General features: G+C 38.0%; 1 protein-coding gene and 1 pseudogene across 1 annotated transcript; both read left to right on the top strand.

The window, feature by feature from the left end:
* The first annotated feature begins 2,793 nt into the window (after window positions 1–2,793).
* Window positions 2,794–3,714, top strand: LOC143557224 (uncharacterized; annotated as a pseudogene).
* Window positions 3,715–5,960: 2,246 nt separating this feature from the next.
* LOC143557247 (uncharacterized) lies at window positions 5,961–8,869 on the top strand. The gene is made up of 2 exons (XM_077046364.1): window positions 5,961–6,186; window positions 7,495–8,869. The coding sequence occupies exon 2, from the start codon at window positions 7,515–7,517 to the stop codon at window positions 8,631–8,633; it is 1,119 nt and encodes a 372-aa protein (XP_076902479.1). The 5' UTR covers window positions 5,961–6,186; window positions 7,495–7,514; the 3' UTR covers window positions 8,634–8,869.
* The last annotated feature ends 3,076 nt before the right edge of the window (window positions 8,870–11,945 follow it).

Here is an 11,945-nt window from a genome sequence, read left to right on the forward strand (position 1 = left end):
AAAATTGTTGTATTAGAGAGACATCTTTATATTCTAGTTCTAGAATGGCTAACTTTTTAGTATAGAAATCTTCATTTTCTTTCTTGTATCTTTGATATTGGAGACCTAATGGCTTACCGGGGAGTTAAAAAAGACGTTAAAAATAAACATATTTACTAGCCATAGTTTGTGAGATTTATAATTTTAATTTAAAAGACGCCTTCACGTATAGTTGTATTTGTTTATAACTTGTAAAATAATTTGAATTTGTCAAACTTTTAAACAACTGATGTTATACATTTGGTCACATACAAAAAATCATGAGATTTCATAAGTACAACTTTAAATCAATGATTTTACAACATATTTAACAATTTCACTTTCACCATTAATAACACACATTAGTATCTAGAGTTCCGTGGTTGTGCATTGGGAAGGGGTGTGTGAAGATTGTGGCTCTCTGTGTTAGTTCCCCATGTATTCCTAACGGCTAAAGCCGCACCGTGGGCTAGGTTAGCGGCGCCTTGGGCTAGCCCCATCGCACCTCTCGCCGCTCCGGTAGCTATGTCCGATGCTCCATACGACATCGTTTTCATCGATCCACCGGTCTGCGTTATACCAAAATATTTTTTGTTGTTGAATATATGTTTTTTATTGTATGATATAATAATGTTTTTTTTGTCTACCATATAGCATGTTCATTTTGTTACCATTATATATCATTTATTAATATATAAAAAATTAAAAAAAAATAAGGTCTCCACATAATGTAATTGACGAGTTATAATCAGAAAAGATAAAAAAATATTGTTAGCATTTGTATTATAACGTGTTAATCACATAATATGATAATAAATAAATTTTGTTATATTAAGCGCAAAATATTTTCGTTAGATATAAGAAAAAGAAAGGCAATAAAATATTCACAATTTTATTCAAAAATGATTTATATATGAATAAATAACCTAAAACTCGTTGAGTAAAAAATCTTAAAAAAGGACGCGGTCGTGCATATGCCATCTTGATTTTAAGGAAATATGTACCTGATTTATAAGACTAGAATTTTCGGTTTGTCCCAAGCCAAAATCTTCTCTGCGCAACTGTAACCGGATAAAACAAGAAAATGAATAGTAACGCATGTCGGAGGGAGAAAAACAATGGCTCAAATATTTAGGATAAGAGCTCCAAACCAATTAATCCGTGGTATACATGCATATGCCATTTAGTTACCTGACCCTGTGGTTGATCATCGTCGCAATCATAACTGAGTAACGCTTGTCGATTTTGGCTCGACATCCTTTATTTTGATTGTTTCGATGTATATTTACAATGACAAATCAATTGACTATTTATATGTGGGAAGATTAATTGGTGGTTATAAGGCTGTGGAAAGAGACCTCAATGTGTAAATATGGTAACATATGACATTTGAATGGATGGATATGTGTTTCTAATGGTGGTAGACTTGGTCAATACATGAGAAAGAGATACCCCAAGTTGTAACTTATGAAACGTTGTATCTTTTCCAACTTAAGAGATGTAAGATGTTTAAAAAATTTTACTTAGAAGGATTAAAATTATAAAATTTAAAAAATAACATATTTACAAAAATAAAACTTTCTGTCAATACAATATTCCCTCGAGGCTCAAGCTCTCAGACTCTCCTCTTGTGTTACAGTCACCTTTTATAGTCATGTTGTTATTGAATAACTCACGTATCTAAGTTCCATACTAACCAATGAGATCATCTTAGCATATAAATCTTTGATTTTATTTATTCATTAAATTAAATCAACAATTCTTTAAGGGGCCTCAATCTAATTAAGCTACCCAAATCGTAAACATTAATTTTGATTCAGCATGCTTATTTGATCGAATTTGAAAATGGCTCTGTAAGTGCAACTTAAAAATTGTTAAGTTAAAACAATTCTAATTTCGAAAGAATTAAAAACAATTTACCAGTTATTGCTTACTAGAGAAAAGATAATAATCAAAATAAAATAATATTATAAACAAAGATTAAATATAAGATACTAGTGTGTGAGTAGCAACAAAAGCTTAGAGTAAACGATCTGCGTGGAGGAAGTCCGAAATTATGAACACTTAGGTAGTAGACAAGGTTGCATTGTAGATGAGGTGTGAATATAGGTTTATAGGTGAATATGAGTTAGAATTTTACTTTTAACTACATACTAAAACTAGGTACCGATTTTAGTTATCCTAATCATCACTAACTCAGTGAGTTATTCACTTTCATTGTATATAACTCAATCGAGTTAAAATTTTCCATCTTGTATTTTTCATGTCATACATTTTTTTATTGAACGGTTATTTAAATCATTGATGGGTCACCGATCCATCCAATAATCTTCTTTCCACCTTAAAAAAACCCACAACCCAACCTTAAAACACCATTTTTCTTTCACACGGTATAATCAAACCTATTAAGACCTCCACCTTCGTATCATACACTTAGGGGTGTTTGGGATTCTTTATTTTGCCTCCTTATAACTTTTCATTAAGTTAATAAGTTACAAAAGTGTAACTTATGGAACTTTTTCTCTCACAATATAAGCAAACTCAAACACCTTATTACTTTTTACTAAGCTTATAAGTTATAAGTTGATGAAAATAAACAATCCTAAACACACCATTAATCTAGTCATATTATATATCATAGCTGTTATTGTACACCTTTATTCGATTGGACAAATTATGACCACTAGTATCTTCTTCTTAAAAGACCTAATAAAAAGTACGTGCTGGAAACATGCAACATTTTAAAAAACTTCACCATACCACGTATAACTTAATCTCCAAGGTAGATAAGTATAGGATAACATAAAATAACAAGCTCAACTTCCCATGAGCGAATCAACATCAAGAAGCCACATATACCCTCCACGCGTCAACCAAGCAGGACACGTGTCACCTCATTACTCCACAACCACTCCTATATAATCCCACTACATCACCATTGGTTCTCCACAACTCATAAACAATAACAATATTAATATTAATATTAATATTAATCACTTTTACTTCAAGCAAAAATATTTTGTAACAAAAATGGCATCCCACAACCAAAGCTACAGAGCCGGTGAAGTCAAAGGACAAGCCGAGGAGAAAGCCGGACAAATGATGGACAAAACCCGACAGACGAAAGACCAGACAGCTAGTTACTTGTCGGACAAGGCGGCTGCGGCTAAGGACAAGGCGGCACAGATGGGACAGTCGACTAAAGAGACGGCTGAAGCCGGGAAGAGAAGACGGGGAGTGTGATGCAGAGGACGACTGAGCAAGTGAAGAGTATGGCTCAAGGGGCGGCTGAGAAGGTGAAAGAGACGTTTGGGATGGCGGGTAGTGGTGAGGAGGATGTCGGTGGTACGACTACTGCTACTACTACCATTACTACCAGGAGAAACAACTATTAATGATCACGCATTATTTAATAATGCATGGTCGTTTTTAGTTGTAACTTGTTTGTTAGGTTATTAATAAGGGAAATGTCATTGTTTTAGCTAATGGCATTGTGGTGTGGTGATCAAGCGGGTCCGGTTTGGTTGTCCGACCAGTGATCCGTATCGATCCATTAGGTTTTAATTTCGGGTTTGGTTTGGTTTTTTTACTATGTATGGAGAGATGGATGGATGTATGCGTGTAGCATCATGCATGTGTATTTGGTATCCATATATCGTTTTTAATGTTTTATAATAAACATATCTTTTATTTTACTTAAGGTTTGTTTGCTCTAATTACAAATCTCAACATGCCTTGTAACATATCAAAACCGAACTTTTTAGTTATAATTACTAAATGATTCAACGAATCTCCTAGGATGAAGGAAAGACTTACTCTCTTCCCACACCTCCCAACTAACAAGAAAAAGGTTCTATAGGAACGTCATAATATAGTTCATCTTATAGAGATAACATGTTGTTTTTATAGGGTTTTCCTGTTATTTTAGCTATGTAACCATACAAAGATGGCATGCCTTCCTTAGAGGGTGAAAATAGTTTAGTTGTGCAAACGAGAACACCCAAACAATAGAACGTCGCGGACAACAAAGTTCAAGTATCTAAGACCATTTGTATATTGAAACAAAGGCATAGACAATGAGTAGTGGTAGGACCCATCACGTTCAGGCGAGTTTGGTGCAAGTGAAAAGCAACCACCGCTTCACGGTATTTAACCATGTAAAACAGTTTAAGGAAAATTTGTTTAAGCGGAAATAAAGTCAAAGATCTAGCTCAATTATATGATCACCCTCAATGAATATCCTTACTATTTTAATTTTTTTCTTTTTGTCTTGTAGTTTGTTTGTTTTAATTTAATTAAATATTAATTAAATTACAACTATAAATTTTAAACTAATTTTATATTTCTTAAATTACATTTGTATTTCATACAGTTACACTAGTCAAATTTATTTTAATTAATTAGTTGAATAATAGTTTAAAGATAAAAAAGATTATACTGACACTAGAAAAAGTTTGATGTAACGCTAGAGTGAAGAAGAGGAACAAGATTATTCCGCCACCTAACTATTTTGCATCCTAACAATATCAAAAAGTTAATTATACATCTCCAATCATCTTTTTTTTTCTCTCTTCTTCTTTTTTTCCATCTTTTTCTATGAATGAAAAAACCACAAACTAAAACAAAAATATACGCTATATAAACATTTATGGAAATGCATAAAAAAATGATTTTAAATTTTGAATAAGAATTCAAAACGTGCCAACTAAATTAACAAGTTATTACATTTATTATTTTGAACCAATTTTTCCAGACCTAAAAATTAATCTAAATAACGACCATAACCAAACCAAATGCATACCATAAAATCAAAATTCCGGTTTTGATTTTGTGTGAGTCCATACAAAGCATATTTTACTCCCAAAATACAATTCTTGGTACGAGAATAAATAGATAGACATTTTGCGGTTAGCAAAGAGTGTTGATAATTCGAATTTTTAAATGCATAGATTGTTCACCAAAGACAAAACAGAAAGAACGTGGATCAGAATCAACACCATCTATCTAAAAATTAAAAAATAATAATAAAAAAACCCACTAAAAATGGATCTACCGTGTGTTACGTCAGATAGTTCTGCTCTTGTGATGACACAACGACTGTCACGTGTCAGCCTGGGACGCCTAGGGATGCAAACGAGCCGAGCTGGTCACGAGCTACTCGAGATCGGCTCGTTAAAAAGCACAATCGAGCCGAGCCTAAAAGTAAGCCATTTAATAACGAGCCCGAGCTTCACTATCGAGCTCGAGCCGGCTCAAGAGCCTGCCGTTTATATATATTTTTAAAATATGTCTTTAATAATTATTAATTAATAAACATAAAATGTTATGAAAAATAAATAAAAACAACTATACAATATATATTATTTGATACATAAAATTGTAATAGAAAAAAAAAATAATTATAATTATATAAAAATTAATTGATAAATAGTAAACGAGCCGAGCACCAACGGAGCTTGAGCTTGAAAATCCGCCCACGAGCCGAGCTCGAGCATTGAAAATAGAGCTCGACATCGAGCCAAGCTGAGCCTTAGTTTGAACTCGAGTTCTATGTAAGTTAAACGAGCCAGGCTCGAGCCTAGTCGAGCTCGAGCTCAGCTTGTTTGCACCCTAGGAACGTCCAAACCAAACTCTGAAACCAACATGAACATTTAGGACAACATAGTCTGACTGAAGTAGGATAACATGACTCTCCAAATTAAAAATCACCGTTCAAAATGGGAAAAGCATGCGTTGTCGTTAAAAATCACCGTTAAAAAATCACTCTTTCTTATTATTTCTTATTTCTTAAAAGACTCCACATATTTCTTATTTTGAAATTCACGGTTCAAAATAGATAAATTTGGGCCAATAAATCCTAAAACCCGGCCCAACACCGGTAACATAATAAAACATTTAAACCTAACCGGTACGGCCCATATGCGAATTGACGAAGCTGACCACCTCCAAACCCCACGAACGACGACACCGCATGCTTTTCCTATTTCCTACAGGGGCATTACCGTAAATCGACAGCCAACCACCTTCTTCCTATTCATTTCATTTGTAAACAAATACAGTTCATTCATGTCGCTTACGCACTCTATCTTATTATTTCTTATTTCTTAAAAGACTCCAACAAACTCACTGGAAGCTTCTTCACCGATTCAGTTTCCGATCACCGATCAGGTTTCATTTCAATCAAACCTTTAATTACTGTTTTAGATTATTTAATTGCTGGATTACGTCACCGCTGTTGCTAATTAGGTTTTGTGTGTTGAATTGGTCATGATCTGGTGATTTTGATTATAGATATTCGAAATTGAGAATTTGTAAAAGTGATTGTGAAATAGGATTATTATGTGGTATTTGTTGAAGGATGATTGAGGTGGATAATTAGGCGGTGGGACTCTAATATTGTGTTTTTAGACTCTACGTATGACTTTTGATTCTAATTTCACCGAAATCGGTTTAAAGTTTTGATTTAGCTAGGTCTAGTGACCAATTTTAATCTATATGTATACCTGCAGCAAGAGTTATATCAGTTATTATTATGAAGAGTTGTTACCAGAGAATTTGTGAACACAGATTTGTTTAAAAGAAATGATAATTTATTAAATTTCGTATGATTACATATGATTAGGGGTGTAAACGAGCCAAGTTAAACTCGAGTTCGATCTTTGTCTAGCTTACGAGAGCCTGAGATCGACTGGGCTCGTTTATAAAACATGATTGTTTTTAAGCTCGATTTTAGCTTTTAGCAAGCGGATCGACCGGGCTTGAATAGATTACATGTGGTTTGGCTCGTTTACACCCCTACATGTAATCGAGCGTTGTTGTGATAACTGGTAATGATTATGTGTGAACACCGATTTGTTTTGCCATAGTTCTTTTTTTTAAAGAAATGGAATTTAATACAATTATATGTATGATTACATATAATTAAGGGTGTAATTGAGCCGAGTTGAGCCTTGTTTAATTTACATATATTGTATGGATAATTCGGATGAAAAATTTTTGTTAAAAAAATTGTGAACACAGATTTGTTTTGAAAAGAAATGGAATATAATTTAGTTTTGCATGATTATATATTTAATTAACGTGTAAACAAGCTGAATCGAGCCTCGTTTAATTTACGAGGGCCTGAGATCGACTACGCTCGTATAGGCTCACGAGCCAGCTCGGGCTCGTTTATTTAAAATGCTTATTTTACGGCTCGAGCTTGACTAGGCTCGCAAGCCAGCATGGGCTCGATAAGTGAAGCTCAAGTCCGTTTATTAAAAAAAATTATTTTAGGGCTCGAACTCGTGTAAGCTTGGCTTGATTCTAGTTTTTAGCCAGCGGACCTTGAGTAGATTACATGCGGCTTGGCTCGTTTACACCCCTACATGTAATAGAGCATTGATGTGATAACTGGTAAAAAGTATCTGTGATTATGATTTGTAGCTCTTTATGAACTAAGCACTTATGTTTGATTATGGTGTTGTTGATAAACAGGCACTTGTAATGCAATAAAGATGCCCAACGAGAGAAGATCTTCGTCTCATAGGTGTTACAGGCCATCTCCATATGCACATTACAACAAGAATAATAATGATAATAATGGTAGTGCGACCAAATCTCCGTCTTTACCAATTGGAAGCAAGGACGATTGGGATGAAACTAGATGCCCTATTTGTATGGAACACCCTCACAACGCGGTCCTGTTACTTTGTTCATCGCGTGAAAAGGGTTGTCTTCCGTACATTTGTGACACAAGTGCCCGTCACTCAAACTGTCTTGACCAATTTAAGAAGACGTTTATAAACGAAGATGGTGAACAAATGAAACTTGCCTGTCCTCTTTGCAGAGGTCAAATCAGCAAGTGGATTGTGGTCAACCCTGCTCGCGAGTTCATGAACAAGAAATCAAGAAGTTGTTCAATGAGTACTTGTGATTATTCTGGAAACTATGCAGAAATAAGACAACATGCGAGACGTGATCACCCGTGTGCTAGACCAACGGATGTTGATCCTAAACGTGAACTCGAGTGGACCAAATTGGAACAAGATTTGGAGCAACAAGACATGCTAAGTATGCAGTTTGAGTTTGATGATGATGATGATGTTGATGTTGATGATGTTAATGATGATGATAATGAGGATGATGATGACATTAACATGATGGATGGTGCTTATATGCTTGCTAGCCCAATTTGGGATCCTGATATGAACATATTAAACTTTTTTAGCGCTTTCGAAGCGGAATTTGGAACATTTTTTCAAGAGTTAGATGCGGTTGCAGAGACTAGTGATCTGTTGTTGGCTGATTGGGATGAGGGGTTAGACTTGTTACCATCACCAGCATCACCGTTATTACGTGCAACCGAGGTTGAAGAATCGGGTCGGTCAAGAGAGTTGACCAGTATTAATAACATACATGTGCCTGTAGTGAATGCTCGAACCACTAGGACCAGAGCCAATACACGTGGCGGTATTAATAACATGCGTGTGCCTGTGGAGAATGCTCGAGCCACTAGGACCAGAGCCAATACACGTGGCAGACCAAGGTCAAATGCTCCACCGAGTTCACATAACCGTGAAGAACAAGTAACCACATTGGTTGATTTTCATGAGCTCAGGTCAAACATGCCTTAGTTTTTTATGATTCAGTTATTCCGGGTCAGGTTCGGTTATGTGTTTGTTTATTTTAGATTTACTGTCTTGTCATATTTGTATTTTGATTTACATGTTGGTTTGTTGAACCTATTGTAGTTTATGTGTTGAAAGATTCTATAGATTTATGACAACATTACTTATATTTACAGTAGATAACTATGTAAATAATGTGTAATCCCTTTAGTTATTGAATCAAGTTTGTTGAAGATTTAAGCGAAACAGAACGAACGCTTCTCAGTTTTGGTCGTTTTTTATATAAAATGGAAAAAATTTTATTTCTAGGGTCGAAAACCTTAATATTTTTTACTAATTCATTTTCAATTAAATTCGGTTTGACTCATAGTTTAACTTGCTTTTGGTCAATTTGGGTTATGGCTAAAATATTGGTTTTAGGCTCAAAAAGCACCTTTTTTTTTATAATTTACATTTTCACCTAAACACAACAAACAAAATTTTAAGCATTACTTTGAATGAGAAGTCAAATGTAAATATATATATATATATAGAAGTAACGTAGTAAAAGCAGGAAATTTTTACTTAGTATATTTGTTTCTTTATGTACATATATATAAGCATTTTCAATGTACCAAATAAGCTATCTTTTGAAAATATTGCAAAACTTATATGAAGAGGTAGGTCCCAGCAGAGGTGGTTAGGACCCGCAAGACTCCCTTAAAAGGAGACGTCTGCGCAGTTGAACACGCAAGACTCCTTAAACGGACGTCTGCGCAGTTGAACACGCAGACTTCACCATGCAGGACCCACCACGCTCAGAGTTGTGACGACCTCACATGCGGTACGCAAGCTGGTCCCGCAGGAAATGCCTCCCTATGGTTTCCAAGTAACCCGCCTGTTCCCGCAGGCGCGGGTACCCGCCATTAGGGACTGGCCACCCGCGCAGCATGGCTACACGCATAAGGCTTAACACTCATAATAATTCAGTAGTCACCTGAAGAAGGAATGAGCAAAGTCGGGAACATTCCTGCATAAAGGCGGGAGGGGGAAAACTCCCGCCTAAATGAGCCAGTCCGTATAATAATGGAGGATCTTTTGTGTGATACCTGACGAGGTATGGACAAAAGATCTGACCAACGATACGACAGCTCACTGACAGCAGCATGGCAGACAACACGCCACAGCACTGTGACCAATAGCCGCCGCCTGCTCACCAACTCCTGCCATACCACGTGTCTAGCCTGTAGTTGGTGGAAAAGGAAAAGTGAACAGCACGCCTGGTCACTATCAGCCGCTGCCTATCCACCAATTACCAGCAGAGCACGTGTGTAGGCTACAGTTGGCAGAGTAATAGGCCGGTTAAACCTCCTTGGAAACCCACCTTCGGCTATAAAAGACATCAAATGGTATTATCATTTCATCATCTAATATCTTGTATAATTTACCTGATAACTGCTCTAGTATTAATAATATACTTTTATAATCAAAGAGTAATATAGACTGATTCTCACGCCGGAGGGTGGTCACAAGGAGGAACCCCCCCCCCTTTCTTAGTGACGAGCTCACGGTGTCTGTTTTGCAGGTTATCGGAAGAACCATCTTGCCGGAATTAACCCCTCGTGGGAAACATCTATCTAACCCTCAGGTTACTCGTAATCTGTCGGGGTTCGACTGGTGTTTCTTCATTGGCGACATCCGTGCATAAAGCTAGAACTTTATTTTTCTCCAGTTTTTTCAAAATTTCTGGAAAGATGGTTAAGGATACTCCGGTCCCAAAACTGAGTAACCAAGAGACTCCGGTAATTACGACCCCAGCTATAAGGGGGAATACCGAGTACACAAACTTTACGAACACTACCCCAGCTACCCAAGCCGGGGCAAGTGAAGTAAATAATCAGACACTGGGATTCACCGATACCCAGTTACAAAATCAACAGACGAGGCTCCCCTGCCAAACACTCGATGAGGTTAAAGCGTGGGCCGAAGCACGTCAAAGAGAGTTCCAAGCTGAGTTGGATGAACGTTTACGTTCACTCCAACAAGTGGAAGAATTCGAATACGACGATGATTCGGAGGAATCCGAGGAAGACGCGAACCCTCGTCATAGGGCGAAAGGGAAGCGTAAAGAAACGGATTCCCAACCGACAAGGCGTTTTGGAGAAGCATTCAGTCCAATAAATGTGGGCAACAGCCCACGGGACTTCTCCAAAACATTCACGCCAACTGCGGCAAGGGCGGGAACGTCCAAATTCGCAAGGGACATTGCGGAAGCAATCGCCCCAAGAAGTGCCAAACAGATGTCCAACATAGGCACGTACGATGGTATTTCTGACCCTGACGATCACTTGAACAGATTCATCGCGGGGGCGACCGTCAGTAACTGGACGGAACCCACGTGGTGTTATATGTTCCAAATGACGCTGGTCGGGGCAGCTAGAGCGTGGTTCGACCGTCTGCCGGTCCACCACATCTACGATTGGGCAGACTTCCAACAGAAGTTCAGCCAACACTTTAGTCAGCAAAGAAAGTACACTGAAGAGCAGTGGACAATCCTCAAGTGCGTCCGAGAGGAGGAAGAATCTTTGCCTGACTTCATCACTCGCTTCAACTCGAAGAAGCTAAGCCTGGGCAACGTTAGCGAAGATCTCGTTCGCGCCGCTTTCATCCAGGGCGCAAACGATCCGGAACTCATCCGCACCCTAACGGGCAAAGATGGCATGCCATCCACATGGGATGCCATCATGACCGCAGCTAAACGCTTTGCGGAAACCGAGAGGCAACTGGGTAGAGATCTTCCACAGAGCACGAACCTCTACACCCAGAAGACGAGGGAAAACAACGTCCTTACCGCCCGATTAAACAAAAAGCGGAAGCTGGGCATTTGGCAGTCAAGGGTAAACTTTGACACCCCGTCCGGTTTCCAACATCGGTTGGGCGGAAGAGATAAAGTGAAACCGGAGAAGAACTCCAGGTGGACGCCACTCACAAAGAGTGTGACCGAGATATTCGCCACGGAGGAGCTCCCGTGGCCAAAGGCTCCATTTATTCGGCATCGCCACAACGCTGATCGGAGAAAGTATTGTGATTTTCACAAAACCAAAGGCCACAACACTGAAGAATGCTTAGACGTAAAGGACTTGGTCGAAGCATTTGTCAAGGATGGGACACTCGCGCACCTTGTGGCGAAGTGAGCGTCGAGCAGGCTGATGCGTGAGCCCCAGCTGGGGAAACGCACGAATAAAATCGCAGCTTCAACGGAGACTACATACTGCGTAAACAACGAGATCCGAACAAGATACGTGTCGGCTCGATGGTGCTCCCATCCAAGCCACGTCT

The sequence above is a fragment of the Bidens hawaiensis genome, unplaced genomic scaffold, assembly GCF_021521415.1.
Source record: "Bidens hawaiensis isolate Kalapana, Puna unplaced genomic scaffold, B.hawaiensis_p1.1 tig00018849_1, whole genome shotgun sequence".
Lineage (NCBI taxonomy): Eukaryota > Viridiplantae > Streptophyta > Magnoliopsida > Asterales > Asteraceae > Bidens > Bidens hawaiensis.